This window comes from Pterocles gutturalis, unplaced genomic scaffold (genome assembly GCF_000699245.1).
Source record: "Pterocles gutturalis isolate BGI_N339 unplaced genomic scaffold, ASM69924v1 scaffold3675, whole genome shotgun sequence".
NCBI classification, from domain to species: domain Eukaryota; kingdom Metazoa; phylum Chordata; class Aves; order Pterocliformes; family Pteroclidae; genus Pterocles; species Pterocles gutturalis.
This window is the reverse complement of record NW_010143162.1, coordinates 72,425-95,187: the sequence shown is the minus strand read 5'-3', so window position 1 is coordinate 95,187 and position 22,763 is coordinate 72,425. Positions and strand designations below refer to the sequence as shown.

The window sequence follows — 22,763 nt, the reverse complement described above, 5'->3', positions numbered from 1 at the left end:
ATAGATTTTATTTGGACATATGTAAGTATGGATCAAGATGACACTTCTGGAAAGAAATCTGTAGCAGTCTTTCAAAAATTGACTTTTTTGGTAGGAGACAAAACCCTCTGAAATTAGGTACCCATATGAATACAAAAAAGATTTAATGCATCTCCAAATATTGCACCTTGTTGGGCCCATTTCCTAAGACTTTAGCAGAAACTACATCAATATTACACCAATTAACTTTGCAAATTGCAAATATGCACAAACTGGAACTGACACCAACAGATGTACTTACTGACTGCTCATTTGCAGTGGAGTTAAGCAGGTACAGGTAGAGTCTCTGTAACTTCTCCTACTGTTAGAACAATAATGAATGTTTATTCCTAGCTGCACATACACGCAGGTACGGTTTACATCAACTTCTTGCAAAAACGCATACAACAGAAGTCAGTGGCCTGCTTTACTCACTGTTATTATGTTTACCATCTGGCTGCTTTTTCAAAAGTAATTGAAAAAACTATTTCTGTGGCAGGATGCTTTGATTCTGACTAAATCAAGTCTTCAGGCAAATCTCCCCCTGCCAGTGAAGGCACAGCTTGCCTCAAGTCATAACCTTTGTTGGCAGAAGGGAACCAGCCTTGAAACAGATCACGAAGCAGATGTTTTATGCCAAATCAGAGTCTAGGGATACACAGGCTACTGAAAATAAAACTCTTCTCCTGTCTGTTCCATCATTTCAATTCCCTGCAGTGTGAAATACGAACTTGCCAACAAACGGCCAGTGTGCTGTGCAGCACAGCAGGGAGAGCAAGTGCCACAGAAGCACCAAGGGCTGGAAAACTCCTTCATTAGGTCTGCTTTTCTGCCCAAGCCTCAGCAGTGACATGTGGGAGGCATCTCCAATGGAAGGTGATGGTATTTGTAAAGACAAGTTTCCATCAGTTCCAATTATAGAAATTCTGTGCACTTGCTTGGAGGAGAAGGAGGTTCATGTGGTTGTATCCACAGTTCATGGTCATTAGGGGCTTACAACAAAGCTGTAAGTTGGTTGTTGGCTTTATTTTAATTATTTTTCTTTAAAATTTTCCCACTTAAGACATGACTGTTGAAAAAATAACCACCTATGGGCTCACAAAAAAAATCCCACCAGCTTAATGTCAGAGCTCTACTACAAAACTTACGACAAAAGCCCTACAGGAAATTCCATTTTTTTAGTGGAGCACCTTCACACCAGGAAAGGGTACGAGCCCTGTTCCTACCACCTCTAAGGAGAATGGCAGGACTCTGGTGGCACATGAGCAAAAGGCCAAGAGAGTCCAGTGCTCCAGCTCCCTCTGTTATTGGTCTCCCCATCCAGATGCTTTACCTGTCTAGAGACACACAGTTGCTCTTGAGAGATAGCTGTTCAAAACACTAGTTAAACGTAAACGAAACCTTGTACTTTCAAGTCAGTTTCCATCCACATCAACACTACAATGACTCTTCTGTGTTTCTAAGCTAACAGTTGCACTTTGTGTTAAAAGGAAGGAACTGCTAACAATACTAGACTATCTTAGCTCTTGAGAGCAGAAATGAGGCCCAAGTTGATAAGAAAATTGTATTTGTATTTAAAAAAAAAAAAGCAACTGGTAAAACATAAAGTTATCATTCAAAAGAACCTACTGACAAGTTTTCAATATGTTTACAATCTGCAACTGAGCTCACATTTTCAAAAGTCAGTGCTTCATGTGCAAAGCATTTTAGAAATCTGATCAACTATTTGGATACCTAAGTGACAGCTAAGTACTTCTAAGATTATGACTCTAATTGGGAATGCCAAGCACTTCTGACATATGGCCTGTAATATGCAATCAATTTATTTTACCTACTTTTGGACTGTGATGAAGGAAGAATAAGAATGAAGAAGCATATGTGCAATTTACATAGAATAAATTACATATATTGTAGCTAGCACAGATTTAGGTGGGTTGTGGTCCTTTTTTCTTTTTTTGAAAATTTGTGTGCTCAGGTGCATTTCAGATCAGTCTGCTAAAACCTAAATAAAAAATCCGCTCAAATGTAGATACACCAAAATCAATGTCATTTTCACAAGACCATGATGATCAACTATCTGTGAGCACAGTTGCCAGAATTTTTCTTTAATTCCAGTTAATGTGAATCAAATTAATAATTTTTAGCATTCAATGTACATAAACAATCTCTATTTGCTTTTCAAATCTGAAAAAGATTCCAGTGAGAAATTTATATCTACAAATGAAAAAAACTGTTTCTTTATGAAATGGCACAGAAGAAAACTTGCCGCTACTTTTAGTCTTTTTTCCCCTCTCCCCTCACTGAAAGCCATTATTTCAAGGTCTTTTTTTCTTAAGCCTAAAATACAGTTGCTGAAGAGCTAAGGCAATTTTATGGGACTTTCTGTTGCTGCTTTATTTGTGTGGCTTTCATTGCCACACTGACATTTTCATTCTTTGTAGAATGTACATGTGGTTACAATTACACTTCATATTTATAACAGTGCAGCGCAGATTTACATGTACATATTGGCACACAATACCATACACTGATCACAAGCATTCTGTGGAACAGAATACATCCTTGTGAAAATTCAGCTGTACTCACACAAGTACCACATGTAATTTTAATTGATTTTTCTAAAGCACAATGTTCCTCATCCTCATAGTTGATACAGTTCTGAAAATTTTCTCTTCCTTTTCTGCTTACAACTTAGATGTGGTATCAGGTTCCCCAAGAGATTTATTTTTAGTTTAAGACTATTTTTCACTCAAAATATTCTCTGCTTCACCGTAATGAAAAAGTCCTGGACAGAAATATATCTTCTCAGGTAGGTTAGCATAAATATTCTCCCTAGGTAGTCCTTTATAAGGGGTTTTTCCAAGCTAACTCTTAATGCACATCTTTTAGACCTGTGTGAAAACTAGAACAGATTATTGGATTTCCAAATTATCCTATAATTTGGTTAGAAGCAATGCTACTGCTTCTGATGAAAACAAGCAGCTGGTGTGGTGTTGAAGGGTTTGAAAGTGCACAGCACCCTCAAATCTTCCCTCACAGCAAGCACTGACTGTTACACAGAAGTAGGTGCCAGGTAACTGCAAAGCTACTGGAAAAGGTAGTTTCTCCTTCAATTAAAAAGACAGCAATAGCATGGCATGACACACAGTTTGGAGAACTCCAATGAAAATGAACATTTTATATTTTGCATCCCAAGGATTTCGGAGGCAAAACAAAATGCTTCTTTTTTGAAAAGTGGACATACTTCCTTATGGAAGCTGGAGCACATTTGTAGAGAATGGCTCCTTCTGCCATTTTCTTCAGTAGGAGAGATCTCAGCGGGAATTTTTCTCCTCTAATGTACATCCATTACCACAGTAGTTACCAGAAAAGAGGGGAACAGCAGAGAAGTAAAGTTAACAGCTCATATAGTCATATCTCTGCCCTGAGAAATATTGCAAGTAGTCCTCTATTAAAATGGGGGCTGAATTTATCTTTAACCTCATTTTCACTTGGGAAAGCATTAAGTGATGCATAGTGATAATAGCATGGTTACACCACATCGAGGGCAAGAAGGAACAACTCGCCAGCTAAGCCCATAGAGCAGAATGATAATCTAGTGAAATTATAATAAAATGCCTAGTAGGAACTTAACTGGTATTTTACATTATAAACACCTTATATTTCAGTGGAGTTAAAATAATGTGTGTTTTTAGTTTGACAAAATTAGCATTTTTATAATCACAATAGCTAAAGCCTTTAACACAAAAAGATTGTTTTTATTAAAGATTTAACCAATATGTGACTTTTTAATATTATTATTTTATCTACATATGTGTATATATGTGCACATCTGAGAGCATACAATCCATACACATACAGCTGCTAAATAAATATGTAAGTACAGGAAAAAAGGTCAGTGAGCAGAGAAGTAAACATTCTTACAAAGATTTTGTCGTTTTTGAAAGAACAGTACCTCTAAGCCAACACTTGGCCTTAGGGAAAAAATAGTAATAGATAACTCCACCGAATCGATTCACTGCAAGCTTCACACACGCTTATCTTAAGCAGGGTATATGATTAAGTTCTCAGACTCCACTAAATTAATTAGCTGCCCCATACTAATTTTGAGAAAACAGAGGGCACATTAACACCGTGTCACAGGAGTTACAAAACCTCCATGAAACAGAATCACCCCTGTGGAAATCACATGCTGAACAGAAGCTTTCCCTATTACAGTTTGAGCATATGGCATAGTAAGCCTCTTGGGGGAATAACACTACCTCTACTGATTTTATCATGTTCTTTTCTTGTGAAATATTTCACTGAAAATAACTGTAACCTAATGATGCTTCAGAGGAGTCTCTATGCGAGAGAAAGAAATAATAGGAAGAAATGTTATGTTTGAGACTATACTTCCTCTTCACAGGATCTTTAGACATCCAACGGGAACTGTCAGAGCCACCAATCAATTAATTTTCCAATCTCTCTGTAATGAGTTTTTTTTTCTCCTTCAACCCTTGTTTGTCTCCTTTGTAACACACAGATGAGTTTTCACTTGTGTTTTGGTTTCCTTTATTTTATACAAACCTAAAGCACAGAATTGAAGGAAAAAAGGGAGCTAGCCATGGCAGAACAAAATACAGCATGTTTGTTCTTTAATTCCTTGGAACTTGATAAGCTCAAGAAGTAGTATGCTAGGAAATTGATTTTGTCTGTCCAAAACACGTGAAAGTGTGAAGGTCACGTTGGCAGTCTGCCCTGCATTGTTGCTAAACCCTGCAGTATTCATTTCAATCTGTGTCTTATCATTCTAGTTGTTTCTTCACACCCTGTACCAAGTTTACGGACCACTCCTACAGTACTTGACAGAACTACTTGCAGATGCACAGACTATGAAGCTGTTACCCATGCTACTTTTTTCCTGGTGGACTAAACAGGGCCTGTGAAGCCATCTTGAGGAAAAAAAAAAAAAAAAAGGCATGATGCAGGTGAAGAAAGAAGCAAGCATGGAGACAAAATGAACCAAAATGTGCTGAAACAGCAGGTAGATAGATATCTCACTTCTCCTATTGGATATTTGGAATTGCCAAAAAATTAAGAAATGTGGGTCTGGTTTGTTTTTTAACCTCATTCTGCGTTGTTGATTAACCTGTTTCTGCTCTTAAAATGAATTACACCATCTTGTGTCTCCACTGTGTAATTTTATCACAGAGGTGACAAATCACGCTGGCAGTGATGGTTGTGCTGAAGTGGAATGTATAGCAAAATACAGTTATCCTCAAATGAAATGCTGAAACTGTTAATCTTTACCTAAATGCCCATAATAACTGTTTTGTTCTCTATGGCAGTTGGGAGAAAAAAATGTCTTCCAGAAAGCATTCTGGCAGACAATCTGCTTGTTAATAAAAGCTGGAGAAAATATTTGTGATTAATATAAATTACTAATTCCACTTTTAATGCCTAAACGTGACAGTGACTAATTTATACAGCTTCGCTTGAGCTGCCACTGAGTATTTCAAGTGGGACTGCAAACAAAAAATGCTGTTGCACTGGCGTATGTTTCTAAGCAAAGCTACCACAGGTGTAGCGCTACAGATGAAGAACCCTACCTCTGGCAATAATTTCTAAACATACTGGCTGATGACTCTGCTTGGACTGAAGGAAAAGGGTCAGCAGTGAAAGCCACCTAACACCCTCCTACTCTAGGCTGGAAATGGCACAGACATAGGAGCCCGTTACCACAAACCATGAGGCTGAGCTGTCTGCTACCTAGCTGGCAGCATTTTCTAGTGCTATGATGGGAGACAGCTAAAATCTCCCCAGGTTAAGCTCAAAACTGCAGCAAAGCATGTTGGCTGGAATGTGGGTGCTTCACAGCACACTGCCAAACAGTTTTCAAGCAGATGATGCTTCATTCTTCAGAGGTGGTTTTGTGATCACACAGATTACCCCACGGAGACCCAGGTAAGAGATACAGCAATATCAATAGTGAAAATGAAATAATATCTGTATTTCAAGGCTTCAAACAACTGGGTTTGTCTTGTTACAAACATACCTTAAATGTATTCTTACACATCATCATTAATTTGAAACTCCAGTAGCATAATAATTTGCCTGCTTATTCAACTGCCAACTAAAATAATTTTAAAAGTCTTGTGAAATATAAGAAAATTTGAGAAAAGAAATTGCTAAACAATAACCTACCCATGTTGGTTGCTCACATCTGAACTACACAGCACTGTCATCGTCCTCACGGGAACATACCTTATTTCTGAACAAACATTAAGCTTTTCTTCTGCACCTCTCCCTGAGAAAGAAACACATTTTCTACCTTGCTAAGGTGCCTGTGGAGTTTTGAGTATGCTATTTTTCTCTTCTTCTTGATGCTGTTTACTGAAAGGACCAAAGGAAGTCAGTCCCACCTCCAGGAAGCACCAATGGGAACTGCACACATAACTGGGGAAAAACAAGTTCATGACTTCTCTCTGCATCACCAGCCAGAAGCAGAGAGGTGTTAATACTAAGCCCTCTTCAAGAGGAGAGGTTGCATTTTTCTTACAGATACTTAAGAAAGCCATAACACCTTTTCCAGCCTAAGGCTACTTTATTTCTGCTCAAGATTTCTCTGGTACAGGTACATTCACATGTGTACAGACAGCAAGCCATGCTGCAGTTGTGGCTATGGATCCTGACTTCATTCCCAATCCAGGGCTCTATACTGTAGGATAGTGCATTCTGCAATACATCACAGCTGAATATCTTCTGCAAAACCTTAAAATATTAGAGAGAAGTAGGCCACATGCAGTTTTTAATGACACAGGCACAAAGATTCAGGAAGATGACCTTGCATTACTAAAAGCAGATTTGTTAAAAAACACACAAGAAAAAAAATCCAAGCTCGTATCTTCACAATATCCCTGCCTACAACTCTTAAAACGTAAGTTAAATTGTTCTGGTCTATTTTTCTGTGAACACATTTTGAATGCCACTACAACTGAATTGTCAGGGCTCTTTAAATTGATTAATATACTGCCATTCTGATTATTCTTCAAATAATTAATATCATTTCACCCCCAGAAGATCACCAACAGCAACATTATTCCCCATATCCATCATCAGGAGCCTGGTTACTTTTGTGCATAGAGGTATGGCACAAGTGAGATTCTGATACCCCTTCAAGCCCTTCTTAATTCCCTAAAGCAGTGCTGTATCTAGCTGGCTATACCACTTGATACATAAAATATTAACTATCCATGAAGTAAATGGGAAGCCAGGGAGATTTTAGAGGCAGTAAAAATCTCATTTGGCCAATAATGTAGATTTGAGGATGACCTGCTGCTTTCCTGAGGGAAAGTGGAAACATTCGGAAGTCTGAAAAGATATTTCTATAATTTCTCAGAATAAAGCACTTCCATGCATTTCCAAACACTCTGTGAAAAATCTTATTCTACATGATTTATATTGACTTGCCAAGAATATTAGACACAGGTGTACTAACTGCATGTGCCATTTTGAGCTCACAGTCTTGGCCCCTTTGAACAGTACACATTACTGGGAAATAAAAAGTTACTGAGAATTCCATAACATTCTCCTATTTTACAGCCTCCTCTAATATCAGAGGATCTTAGAAACAAATTTGCTTCTTTTAAATCCAAGCATTTCTGGAAATATGGAGTCGAGTGTTGAATATTAATTTATGAAACAAGTTAATTACCTAATTGCTCAGCATGTGGAAGCATTTTTTCATTGAGAGAGTTTGGTTTTGGTCTATTGGTTTCAGGCATACATACATACTCAGTTTGTATCATGACACACAGATAGTATCAGCAGAGGAAGTGCTGCCTTGGTGAGCTGGTCTGAGGAACAGGGGGACTAACATGCTGATGACATGGAGGCAATGAAATACAACACTGTTATTCCAAATGTTACTGCTATGTTATTTCCATTTCTGTTGGCATCTGCTCCATGTTACAAAACTCATAGTTCCAATACAACAGCTCATTAAACAGGTTTCAGTTTGCTCAAAAATCAAATTAGAACACTGTTACAGTTATAAGTCCTCAGATAATTAATAATACTCTCCACTGCTATGAGTTCTTTCATCCAAGGAATCCACATGCTCCACCTTATTAACCTCATAACACACCAGTGAAGTACCACTGCCAAGAGCCTCACCCACCACTGAAGTGCGGTGGGCGAGTATCCCAGTCTCAGTATCTCTGAGATATTAAGTTGTAGCTGTTGAACATTAAAACTCACATAAAGCAAGGAATGATGAATGGTCTATCAGGATTTAAAGGGCTGTGTGCAACTAATTCAATTGTACTTCCAGCAGAATACTGGAATTTAAATACTTACTTTTAAGAAAGTTGCAAGGGGATTTTTATAACAATCACAAATGTTAAAATTATACCAATCCATAGCCACCAGTATGGAATATTCGGTCACCATTTGCCTTAAGACAGGTGTGTCACATATGGCCTTAACGAGTTCCTAATGTTCCTTGGAGGTCTTTTATCCAAGGTCTAACCAATCTATCTTTCTAATGTTTGTGATCCGATGATCACATAACAACATTCAATACATGCCTTATTTTCCTACAAAATGAACTTAACTTTGTTAAGCACATTAGGTAAGAAGGCAAAAGAGACAGAGGAAAGAAAACCCTGTCCTTCATCCTTTCTGTCTGTGGGCACTCCCTCGTTCTTCTAATGTTCAAAATCAGTACTTCAGTAGAAAGCAACACAAGTCACTGGTCTTCCTACAGGAGTGAGGACATTATATAATATGATCATGAGACAGCTTTCAAATTTGCAGATATATAGTATATCCTCCCCTCTTTTATATTTCTGCTGCTATCAGGACTTGAATTTTTGAAGCACATGAATCCAAATAAGCTTCTTTCAACTTGTTATCTGAAAGACATTCATTTCTTTTGAAAAAACTCAAACAATAAAGACCAGCACTTCTGTGGGTTCTCTCGTCATTTTCTTATATGGATTTCTCCCGAGTCCCAAATTATTCAACAGGTTTTAACACTCCCTTTGAAGAGTCTAAGAACACTATCAACATCAAAATCTATTAGGCACTGGTGATTGTTTCTGCTTTCTTTTTAGCAGTACCAGCATTTAATTCTTCTGATGCTTTCTAACAGCAACCAGTCCTTTAATCTACACACTAAGCTAAGCATGAATTCCCTTTTAAAGGTCACCTTCCTTGTCTGTCTAATGTTATCACACACAAAAAAATTTTTTAAAGTACACATTTATCAAACCCTTTAAATTGCTTTGATTTCATTCAGAATATCTTGAGTGATTCTGGTAAACTAGCTATCAAAGCAGGATTCATAGTAGAGTGGCATGTCTGAGCCCACTGCTGTCCAAGTAGCTTCAGTGTTTATGCTGACCAGATCTTGACTGAACGCTTAATGGAGGACCTGGCAATAAATAATGTTTCCCCAAAATAAAAGTGCAATTAACACACTAAAAATGTTTGTAATTCCCTCAGCATCCTTTAACATTGTTCTTTAGTTAACCTTCATTTTTTAGCTTTTGGTATGAACCAGGATGTCTGGAGAGAGAGTTCCAAAAGGAATTTTCTGACCTCACATCTTCAAAAAGCAACGAGAAAACATGAACACCAGAAGTACCTGCATTAACTGACACCTGACAGACAGCCTTATTTCACTTGCTGAAAGACAAACCCAGACTTCACTTTCAAAGCTAAATATATCCAACTTAAGTCAACCGTTTCCATGAGTAGAAAAAAATTCTAATACAAGTGAAGCCTTTGCAGTAAATACCATGACTCCACTGCCCCCAGTATAAGTCAAGTATGGCATGGCAAGACTTACCATTGATCTGCTCCATTCATTTCTCTAGAGAGTGCACAACTTTCTGAAGCTGAAGTCCAAACTTTGCCCCAAGCCAAACCTTTGAGTGCCAATATTGACAGATTCAAAGGGGGAAACATCCAAACCAGGCCTTTTATACCATATAAGTTGTTGATATGAGGGAAAAACCCCACCCAAACAGGGGTTTTGCTGAAAGATCTTCTCACACAATTGTAGACTATGCTCAGTGGAAAAAGCAAAGCAACCGGTTTTCATGTTTCAGTCTTATTTTGTCCTACAGAAGAAGATGTCATAGGTATTGGTCAAGAAGCCAAATAAGAGATTTAGCCAAGGACTTTGTGACACAAATAGCATTAGAAGCATACAAAATGACCAACTGCCTGAACAAGCAGATACACAAGGTACAAAACAGGTGATTCCAAGAGATGTCCAGCCTTTATCGTAATTACAAACAGAGGAACAGAAACTCCCAGAAAGAGCAACTCTCCCCTATATAAAGGCAACTTTAAAATCAGGCAGACAGTGTCTTTACATTTACATTGGTAAATGCATCAATAAAACATCCACTGTGCTTTATTTGATTTTCCAAGATGGTATAACTTGCCACTTATGCCAAGGTCAGTTTGCTGGTTATGAGATTTTTCCTTACCAGTATGACTCCTTACAGAGAAACCATATATTCCAAGTGCTGGATTAAGAATAATTTAACAAAAAAAAAAAAAAAAAAAAAAAGTGTCACTAGTTAAATATTGCTGCGCTACCCCAGCTAGGAGACAACAAAAGTAATTGCTGACTTCCTCAAGAAAAAGTAAGTAACCTAACCACTAGCCCAACTGTCAACAGTAACCCTTGATTGATTCTCATATTCTCCAGGAAGCAACTGAGTTAGTCACACTGGTTTCTTTACATTATCTGCTTTTCCAGCAGGGTTTTTCCCAAATAAGTTAGACTCAAAACCTGAGAAATATTATACTTTTGTCCTCACACAGCACCTCCTACCAGCAGATCTACAGTCAGCGGTATAAACGGCTACGCTAACAACACCAACTGGTTCTAAAAAAGCAGCACTTCCAGGTCTGTAACAGGATGAAAAAAAGAGAGAGAAGTATGTTTTTTTAGGGAGAATCACATTTACCTTTTCTGATAGGTAAAGATTACAGTTCATAATCTTTCTGTTATCTGTTCCCATTACATCAAACTAAACCTCTAGCAAACATGCCAAGATCCCTAAATCAAATAATCATCTTACAGTGAGTTCTGCCTGTTCATGGAAAACATTGATATCCACTAATATTAAGTTGATGCTCAGGCAAGAGCAATGAGCTCCATGCAGCTGTTTAATACCATTCTTTGAGCACAAGAAATATACCAAGTAGCTGCTAACAAACTACAGCATAAAGATTTCTCAGTAGTTTTCTCCCTCGTAGTATCACAGGCTACTCAGCCTTGCCTCTATGAAGTCCCCTTTCTTAATTCTTGCTACACCAAAACCAACCCAACCAAACTAAAATAGCCAAGCTGGTAATCTGGGAAGCTATGCCAGGGTCTTAGTCACAGAAAGGTTTTGTTAGGTCTGTGTTAATTCCCATGAAAAGTGGGCAGTGCCTTTCCTATGCTAACTGCTGATTTGTAGAGGGATATGTACAGTTCCTCCCTGTGAGTTAGACTTCTAAACTCTGTAAATAATTCTTTGTTAACAACCAAAAATCCTTACCACCACCACCAAGCAGTGGTGGTTTCATGTCCTCCCCCATCTCCAGGAATTCACCCGGAGAAAACATTTCAAGCACAGATTCTACTGCAAGCATCTCAGGTGGAAAGGAGGGAACAGGAACAAAGTAACAATGATAATGATTTTAAAATATACTTACAGCTTTGAGACAAAAAGACAGTAACCCTCCCAAACATTAACCTGCCATGAAACATGGAATTGCACAGGACAGACAAGCTTGCTAGAGGATTACAGGAGAAACTGAAGAACAATAATAGCACTCAACATGTAAACACACACTCACAAAACATGGCAGAAGGGAGAAGAGAGTAAGTTCAGTTTAACTGTCATGAGAGACTGTTACTACCTCAACAAAGGTTCAGCTAAATACCTTATTAATAAGGTAACTACCTAATTAACAGGCAACAGTATAACAAAAAGAAGTGGAGGCATTATAAACACTTTTTTCTACTACTGTTTCTTCCTTAAGATCTTTTGAAACAGAGAAGCCTCCAGATGTGTGCAGATGGTTGCAGAGAGATGGTCCAGCTACCCAGCAGTTGTCAGAGAAAAATGACAGCAGGATTCAAACAGTCCCACAGTTTTTGGAACATGGTGAGGACAACTTCCAGTCACAGAGATGGAACAAGCTAACAGAAGATAGACAATTTTGTATCCGAAACTATGAAAATCACAAGTTCTTCTATAGAAGCAGCAGCTAAGACCATCAGAGTGGAATGTAATTTGAAGAAAAGCCCTCAGGAGGTCAGAAATTTCAGGAAAAAAAACCAAAAAGGAATTAGTGCAGAGAAACAAGGATGATGGGGAATAAAGGCAAACATTAAGAAAACCAAGGGAACAGGTAACAGTAGGTTCCCTGGGAATGTATTCTATGAGGAAAAGGAGTATGGGAAAACTGGATGTTACTAAAAAGAAGTGTATGTACAACTGTAAGCACTTCACAGACGCAGTTTCTTAATCATAAATTTAAGAACGATTAAAAATATTATTTATAATCATAATTGAATTCAAATCCTGGTGTGGTCAGGAAGAATACGGTTACAACAAAAGCTTCCTGAATTGACAATCAGAAGCTTCATGCAAAGACATGGTGACAACAAAGATACAGTGATAATCACACATCATTAAAGGTGATACAAAGAAACAGAATAAGCATTTTGAAGTAAAATCAGAAAGACACCTGCATGAGATAAAACTAGAAAGAAACAGTAACAAAAAAGTTTCCACAAATAAGCCACAGGTAAGACAACAGGATTTTTACAAGATGAAAGCAGCTCTTTTCTCAATAAGAATGGAGAAGGAACCACTTAAATTATGTTTAGATAAATTACACACGAAGCCTGCTAACTGCTAGCAAAACCCTTCTAGATCTTGTGGAGAACAGAAGAGCAGCAAGAGAACAGTGAAAAAGAGCAAACCTACATGGTCTCTCTAGGAAAAGTGTATAAGCATACATAAATGACAATATTTACAGTGATCAAATGACTAAATAAACAATACATATGAAATCTTGAAGGATATAAAAACAGCACAGATTTCTTAAGGGTAAACCATGTCAAATACCGAATTCTTTGATGGAATAACTGGACTGATCACTCAGAAGAAAGCATATGTTACAGCTTAATATTAGCACAACTTCTGACACTACACCCATGATACATCGTTTTCAAGAAAAGAGCAACGTGGTCTATCTTAAAGCGACACAGGAGGCTGGTTTGGAAACTGTGGTCAGGATTCCGCAGCAATCTGCACCAGTCTGGTTCTAGCCATGTCTTCATTTTTTCATTCCAACAGCTGTGATGTATATTTGCTGAAGTTGTTACTGGTATTTTATTCAATACTTAGCACATTATCAAAAATAAAACACCCACAGTTAACTTAAAGTAATGAAAATTACATACTTATTTTGAATTATACAATTATATAAGATTATACATTTTAGGATCTTCTTTTTTTCCTCTTTTTATCTCGCCTTGCACAATACCCCACTTTAATCCGCATACCCAAACTTATTTTCCCTTCTGAAGGACATTAAAGTCACTGTCGTACCACTAAGTACTAGTTTCTGCTTTCTCTATATTTCATCTTTTTTCTGTTTCAGTAGGAATATTATTTTGTCTGTTTTCATGCTAACATACACTAATCTGAGGTGAGCACCAGCTAAGAACTAAGTACAAATCAAGACTACAGGTCATGATCTATTATTTACTTTCCCCAGCCCCCGACTGTGCACTCCTTAACTAAACAATATTTACTTTATCTGTAAATATTCAATAACCTTTTCTTCTTTCAAATGTAAACTTAATCAGTACCTGTTGATTGCATTTCTGCAATGTTTAACTCACTTCTTCAGTGTAAATTTGATATCAGAAAAATAGATTATTTTTTCTTGTATTTTCCTAGAATGAACATGCAAAGAATTCAAGTTCATCTGAGTGATATACAAAGGCAAGGGCACAACAAAGAAAAGTGGCATTTTCAAAACCAACAGTTCAGAAAAAGAGACAGTGATTGTTCTCAAATGATTGCATTTTCTGAAAATAATTGAAGAAAAGAGGCAAGTCACATCCTTAAAAGGTAAACTGAGAAGATTTTCAAAAAAGCTCCAGACAGTAATTCAGTTACGTACCTAAACAACCACTTAATACTTCTCTTTCCAGAAGTCTAGACTATATGACATATTTTATAACCCTTAAATAGAATATACCAGACTGATGCTACAGAGACAGCCTTCCCCCTCTCCTCAGTAGAGGGCAAAGGTTTCAGATCTGCAGAAGAAAGGAAACCTTCCCCGGCGAAGCAGTAATTTCTTCAACGTGTAGATGCAGAAAGATAACAAAGGCAGTCTCTGTAGCCCAGACTAGAGACTGCTTACAATTTTGATAAGGAAACAGGGAACAACTTTTCACCATCTTCTTTCTTCAGCACAAACTAAGAGAAAAACATTTCAGGAAAGAAAGCCAACTCTCTCTCGAGAAGGTTTACATTTAATTGTTAATGTAGTGTACAGTGCTTCTCTGCAACTGCTTCATTGCCAACCTTGTTACTGCCCTCAGCAGAGCGAAGGATGAGGGCAAAAATACTTGAACTACAGAAAAAAATGAAAAATGCTTTTGTGTCTCTGAAATATGCCTAAACATTTAATTTCAGTGAATGCCAGGTCAATAAGCTACTAGTAAATGAACACCTCTTTGCTGCTAATTTTTTCCTATTTTACCTTTCACTGAAAAAAAATAATGCCATCTAAATGCAGTTGAATATCATAAAGCTCTTCATATTTTAAAGCACTTTGGAACAATTATTTGGAAGGGCGCCCTTGACAGTTAAATGACCCAGCCAAATGAATGTTATCAAAGATACATAATGATTTTTGGTGAAATATTGAATTTAACCACAAACAAGGAAAACCAGGCATAAGCAACATGGGTGCATTTGTACAATAACGTCTTGCTTGAGTGTTCAATGGTTTTTGTATGTTCTAGCAATGAAGCTATTAGCTAGACAGACCAAGTCGCAATTTCTCATATTTTTTTCCTTCACTTTCATGGTTAGTTTCCACTTTTACTAAACACTTTCTTTCTTTTTTAAAATTTAGAAAACCAATTTGTTTTTAATTTTAATGTTTGTAACTACTGATGCCATCCCTGTGCTATATTTTATCATGATCATGTAATGGTAAAGACTGCATTCCTTAGCTTAAGTATTCCTGCTTTTTGATGATGATGTTGATGCTCAGGAACTGAACTAAAAAAAACCAAACAAAGAAACAAGCAAAAACCTGCCACCAATTGTTCCCGGGGAGCCTGATATTGGAGTTTTGAATGACACAAAACTGCTGAAGTTAAAAGCAAGCTTTTGTGAGTGACGAGAGTAGGACTGTGCCTACACAGTACAGATTTATTTATCCTAGAACATTATCCTCTTAACTCTGATATCTCTACACGATTTCTCACGACCATATTAAACAACACTTTAAAGTAACATTACAGTTTGGTTTTAAATAATAATAATTAATGAGCATATTGTTGTTGTTGTTATTATTATTATTATTTATTATCATTACTACTATGCTTCAGCACAAGAACAAGGTATTGTTCTGATGCTGAATCACCACTCATTAGAGGTTTTAATTTGCCGGAAAAAAAATAAATTAATGGAAAACTGTAGATTTAGAAAGGGAAATAAAACTCTCAGTGCTGAAGAAATGAGGCTGAAAAACAGGCATCATGCTCAGTTTCTCTGGTGAAATGAGGTGGAATGACTGTTTCAGAGTAGAAAGGCCAGCTACACATACGAAGGCAATATTTATTGGGATCTACAGTCTGTCCAAAGCTTTAAACTCTCTAGTCTAAAACTAAAAACAGAAAAAAAAATACTGCTGGAGCAGTCAAACCTTATTAGGAGCAGAAGATTCAGGTACAAAACAAATTTATGAAATAAGATCTGCGTTGGAAGATTAAATAAATGAGACAGCTGAATGAGTATCAACCGCACAGTGGGGTCAGGGAATCAGTCATAGCTCAACCCACGGGTTTTTAACTTCCTGCTGTTTTTACTTCCTTAGCCCCAGATGTTATCCTGCATCTCCTCTGGGTGCCTAGAGCAGACTCAAGCAGACCGCTGTGCAAGAGAACACAGCTCTGGGAGGGTGCTCCGTCCCCAGTGCTTTGGGGAGTGGGCGTGAAGGTGTGTGAGCCCATTCACACCCCCCTGCTTGCCACCTGCTCCCACTGCACCCCACATTGCCCATGCTGACAGAAACAGCTCGTCTAAGAAAAAGGAGGGGAAAAAAAGAAGGAAGAAAAAAGAAGCCACTTGGCTTGATGCTAGAAGTATTTACCCTAAGAAATTACAACTTTAAATACTACTGGACTACTGACATCAGCAGCCATAACACTTACAAACGACAAAGTCACTTTCCCTGTGATAAATATTACGGAGACAACAGTATTTCATATGAACAAATAAGAAAATCCACGAATTTCACATGCAAAGGATTAATTATTTTTCCTCATATTCTGGGATAGCTTCCATTCTACCCTTCTTGCCCCCTCCCCCTCCTCCTCCTCCTCTACTTCAGAGTGCTGGAATAAACGTAATTGTGCATTTTGCTTTAACAGTCAGCCACAGTTCAGTGAACAGGCTGACATGCTATTTCATGTGAGAAAAGAAGCTGTGATTTAATCTCATTTTTACTAGCTAGATCCCTAGCTAATGTATCTGGGGACAGTTAAGCCTGCATTCACTGTGAGACATCTGCATTATATACTGTTTGTCCTTCTGTATTTCCACAAAGCATAGGTGAAAAATTAGCACCTGCTGTGCAGCAGTGGTAAATCTCTATATACTCACAGATGTAGAAATATTCCCGGCCTGGCCTGAACTCAAATCCTAGTGAGAAGGGCGTGAAGAGCTGGAACTTTTCGGAGAACTTCAATGGTCCGTTCGGGGAATGTGGCCGATTACACTCCCACCTCTTGAACCCTTTGGAGGTGTGATCGCAGGAGCTGTAGCCATCGAAATTTACCATGTACAGAATGTAACGTTCGGTCTTATCTTCTGGCACCGAGTCTTCATAGTGAGGGCAGAACACATCCAGGTAGTCATTGATGCAGACATCGATGTGGTAGTCACCCCGCTGGAATCTGAAATCACAGGAAGACTTCAGATGTAAGCACAGTTAACTCAAGATACCTTGCTGCAGGATAACGTTCTCATAAAAGGGGCATCACTAGTGGTACTTCATTTCGCTCCAGCCATGCACATTCACTCTCAAAAATATCCCTTACAATTCACCAGAGCTATCAGAGACTGTTTATGCAGGATTATGATCATATGGCCTTCTGGATAAAGGTTTTGCTCTCTTGTCTTGCAACGTGTGTCTCCTGCTACCGCACACAAAGTTATAGGCTATCCTTCCCTATGGTTTATTGAACAAACAAACAAAGAAAGTATATGCATTATTTGTCTCGTTTTTTGTTTTTTGTTTTTTGTTTTTTTTTTTCAATTGGAGAAAGAAGCAAGAAGAAGCAAAGAAGCTAAAACTGTATTAGTCTCCCCAAGTCAGTGTCTACATAAACACCTACATATGCATGCAAATAAAGAACCCAAACATATCCTCTTCTCTGAATCAGGCAGTAATCATCCCTGCACTGAAAGCTGATTTGACTGCAAGTACTTATAGTCACTACAAGATCACAAACAGATTTACTCTTTCTTCATGATTAGCAGCAGTTTATCAAGATGCAAAGAAGAGACTGTATTGCTTTTTAAAGACATTTGAAAAGCAGCGCATCTCCTTTGCCAAAAGCACACAGTGTAGATGTTGCTCTGTTCAGATAAAAGGATTCTGGGATACGAATGATCAGCATTCAGCCTAACATGACAGGTCTGAATGAGCGCCAGATGAAAAAAGCAGTGCAAGGTACCAGCCCAGATGCACTTTATTAGTACTACTAGTATTACTCAGGAGTCCTTAGAGATGTGGGATTCTTGTTTTGTTGCGGTTGGGGAGGGTGTCCTTTTTTCACCCCTCCATGTTTCACTTACATTACTTCTGTAATGCCTACCACAGGATGTAGTAGAAACTATGGGAACAAATTCACTGTCTCCAGGGGAGCTTATACCATGATGGATTTAATAATTGCATAAATCAGGCCTGTATGTCTATCAAACTCCCTGGGGCAGCTAAAGAAACCAACCACTGACCTATTCCACTTCAGGCCAACTGGCCTACTTGTAGCTTCTCTCTTTCACGGCTGCAGCTGTCAAGTGTACCACAGAGCAATAAAAAGGCCATGACAGATTTAACTATAATACTTCTTTTTAGCTGAGGGGCATATTTTAAACACCTGATGGGCTTAAAATCTGCCATCTGGATACTTCTATCTAATTTCAGAGAAAAAGCAATGATCTGCTGGCCCTTCGAGGATAAATACAAAGCAAACTACACCTTTTCATATCCCTACAATAATTTAAATTCAATAAAATAGCTTATTTAAAGGGGAAAAACTGAACATGCATCAAATCATTATATATCTGTATAATTTCAGACAGTGCACAGCCTCACAGTTCCATTCTGTAACACAGGAAAGCCTCTCTGAACAACCGTTCTTCCAGGAGAATTCACATTTATCTAAATCATTAGCTAAAAATATATATATTTTTGTACTCCAGTGCTTTCAAAACCTGTCACCTCAACAGATAGTGTCTTAATACATTTGCAAAAATGTATTGTTTTCAAATCGGTGTCTGTTCTCTGCATCAGTTAGCAGTATGCCATTTCTAACAGGTAATAAAAAGAGTATTTTATAAGTTATGAATAGGAAAGGCACATTCTGGCAATGATTCTCATTTTTTTTAATTACAGTTTTAGTAAGTAAAAATGAATATATATTTTTATATATTTGTATGTGTGTGCCCACACTTTTGTTAACCATGCAAGGGACAGACAATGCAGTTTTCTCAAGTGATTCTCAAGGTAACCTGCTATATCAGCCTGCGCCTTCACAATAATGCCCAATTATGGTTTTGTGACGGAAACTATGCTTTCAGCACTACACTTAGGTAATTGCAGACATTCAGGATCAGAGTGGCCTCCTTAACATTAGACTCTTACAACACTAATAACCTCATGTGAACTGCTTCTATACATTCTCTTTAAGTCAATGGAGAAAAATAGGAACTTCTCAAGTCCAATTCATCTGGCCTGTTTAGGCCCAAGATACACTGGAATGAGACCCAGCACACTTCAGAAGTAGCTTTTTCTCTCCTTTAACCAAAATGAGAGTCTAGACAGACATTTCCCAGACAGTCTGTACTGTAAACGGCTGAATTTGAAGGGAAGAACCGACCGCACAGTCTATGATAATGGAGTTGATAAATACAAAGAGATGGACAACTAAATTTGTGATCACACTTAAATCTGCACTAGCAATGAAATCAAACTTGTAAACTGGACCAGTGAGCTCTTCCACCCAATGCTGCAAACCAAGAGCTCATCTGACTCCCTTTAGGCAAAGTCCCCTACTGTATTATTGTTAAACAAACAAAACCACAACAGAGCTGTCCTCTTTGATCACTGGTATTTTAGTAGACTCATTCTTATTTCTGCTTCCCGAAATGGGTGCCGAAGCAGCTGAGTGTCTTCATTCGCCCAAGCACACCCTTGCCTGTCAAACACGTGGAAACTAAGAAGCAAGGGCTGCCTGCAAAGCAGGTCTGAGGGTGAAGTACACAACGAAGTCCTTTTATTCCAAAGCCCTTGCCTCCCTGCTCCCCTGCTCTCTCAGTATTTTAATTCCACAGTCGCTTGCCATAGCCAGAAAGTGTTTATTACATTTACATGTCTAAAAAAGGAAGACAATGGTGCATATTTTAAATGATCTAAACTGGCCTTTAGCTGACTCTGCTGGCCCAGCAGTGCTCCAGGGAAAACATGTACCAAGACATTTTATCAAGCAGCTCTGAGTAAAGTTTCTTCACTCCATATAGTAACAGCAACACTGAAAAGTGGTTATTAGCTAACTAAGAAGAAAGCAGGTATTTATTTCCCCTCTTGTAATACTTAACGAAGTCAGTAACCAAAACCTCAGTATGTGTACTGAAGAAATGTAGAACTAATTTTATTTTTTGCAAAAGAGGCTACAAAATCTCCAGCATGCCTTTTAAAGTACACTGAGACCGTTCTCATTCATCCAGCTACATGGCAGTGTGTTCTATTTAACTCCTCAAAGAGGAAACAAAGGCCTCTAACCTGAACAGAAAGGCAAGCAATGGCCATGAATAACTTAAAAAAAAAAAATTCATCAGCTCAGACTCCTCAAAGCTATTAAAGCAAACACTTCAGAAACGTATTTCCAAGAATTTTAAACCACATCCAAGAGGAAGACACTTAACATTTACAGGCTGAAAACTTCTTATTAGTAGTGTAATGTCAGGTATTAAGAGAGAAACAAATGTTCCATTCCAAATTAAAGCATTTATCAATGTTTAGCCACATAAGCACAACAGGCAGAGGGAAGGGGCAATCTGTTAACAGATATGTTTGTAAAGGTGACAGGAATAACGGATCTCCTGTTGGCTGCATTTAAGGTGTAGTAAATTCATCCCTTCTTCCAGTCCCCTTCAGAATAGAAAGTGTGCTTTCCTACAGTCTCCAGCAATGCTACTGATGTTCTTTTCCTTTTCTCAGTTTCTTCATCCTGTTCTGGCAGATCCTCATCTGGACTCCCATGACCTTCTGGAGCCATGCGGTAATCAGGCTTCTTCATATAATCTCACTGCAAGAAACCAGTCCTACCTAGATTTTGCATAACAGAACATTGTATTGTGGTAGAAACCAACCAAAAACGCTTCTCCAAAACTCTGATAGGATCTACAAACCTTCTTGCAAAAACTGTCACTTGTCTCTATGCACTCTGGCTTACACACAGCAAAACAGAGCTTTTCTTCAAACATAATTAAACCTTGTTTTATCTTAGGCGGCATTCAGTGTCTTGGAAACCTGCATACTACACAGATAACTATTTGTAGGCTACAAAAACGATTTTGAAGACAGAGACAGATAATTAAGTAGCTTCCAAATCTAAACATTTCCATAACCAACAAACATCAGCTTGCTACACAAAACTTGATTACTTCTTCCAGCAAAGACAGTCATATGAATGTGGTCAGTAGGTCGAGAGAGGTTCTCCTCCCCCTCTACTCTGCCCTGGTGAGACCGCATCTGGAATATTGTGTCCAGTTCTGGGCCCCTCAGTTCAAGAGGGACAGGGAACTGCTAGAGAGAGTCCAGCGCAGAGCCACAAAGATGATGAAGGGAATGGAGCATCTCCCTTATGAGGAAAGGCTGAGGGAGCTGGGTCTCTTTAGTTTGGAAAAGAGGAGACTGAAGGGTGACCTAATGAATGTTTATAAATACGTGAAGGGTGAGTGTCAGGAGGATGGAGCCAGGCTCTTCTCTGTGACATCTAGTGATAGGACAAGGGGCAATGGGTGCAAGCTGGAACATAGGAGGTTCCACTTGAATATGAGAAAAAACTTCTTTACAGTGAGGGTGACAGAGCACTGGAACAGGCTGCCCAGAGAGGTTGTGGAGTCTCCTTCTCTGGAGACATTCAAAGCCTGCCTGGATGCGTTCCTGTGTGATCTGATCTAGGTGTTCCTGCTCCGGCAGGGGGATTGGACTAGATGATCTTTCGAGGTCCCTTCCAATCTCTAACATTCTGTGATTCTGTGATTCTGTGCTCAAGTGCCACTGATGAAATGTCCAAGTATTCAGGATGTAGAGAAAGAGCTTAATGGTGATTTTAACCACAGAAACACAAGACTAACAAAAAATGTTCCTGTATTCTGTTTATCCATTAACACAAGTGAAAGTACACAGTCTGTGTGCATGCTTCTCTTCATAATTTTAAGAGCTGATGCATCTGTGGCTCATCTTGAATTTAATAATTTTGCTGGTCACTGAAACAAGTGATGATTTATTTAAACAGATATTTAGAATGCAACAATAGTGTTGTTTGGGTTTTTTTTTTTCCTTTCTTCCTTTCTTTTTGGAATAAGCACAATAAAAATCCAATTTAAGAATAGCACAAATAATACTAATTGCCCATTATAATTTAGATAGACAAAAAATTGCAACAGCTTCTGTTTGTTGCTTCCCATACAAATCCTATTAGTTACATTCTATCATCCTTTCTGTAAAATCAACACACCAGATGCTCTACTTCAACATAAGTGTACCAGAAAATTTTCCTTTTGCTATGTCAACCTTTTTTTATTTGGAACCTGTTCTGTCAAATGCACGCGGCAAGGCTTCACTGTGAATCAGAAAAGACTTCAAATAACTGCTCTAACAATTAATTATGAAATTCTGATCTTCAGTCTGGCATCAGAAGTGATCAGATGCAACTGGCTGCAATTTCGCTGCCTGGGCCCCTCGCTCTCAAATGATAATCTGAAATGCAAAGCAACATCAACAAAATTCACTGAAACTATTTATTCTCGGGGTAAACACAAATCATAGTCACCCATTGTTCTTCAGAAACAGCTCAGCAGAAAGCTACTTTTCTACTTCTGAAGGATAAAAAGGCTTCTGCCATCATCACATATGAATAGCCCTGTAAATCAGCTGGTCACTCAGCTCCTCCTTTTTACTTTCACTGTCACTAAGTC

General features: G+C 38.2%; 1 protein-coding gene across 1 annotated transcript in view; it reads right to left on the bottom strand.

Annotated features, from left to right (window-relative positions):
- LOC104469878 (ephrin-A5-like) overlaps positions 1-20,836 on the bottom strand; it is a 39,361-nt gene extending 18,525 nt beyond the window's left edge. Inside the window, exons 1-2 of the mRNA XM_010084602.1 lie at positions 20,738-20,836; positions 16,938-17,247 (exon numbers count right to left, since the gene is read on the bottom strand). Of these exons, the coding sequence (XP_010082904.1) occupies positions 16,938-17,247; positions 20,738-20,836 (409 nt within the window). The remainder of the gene's footprint in view (positions 1-16,937; positions 17,248-20,737) is intronic.
- Positions 20,837-22,763: the final 1,927 nt, after the last annotated feature.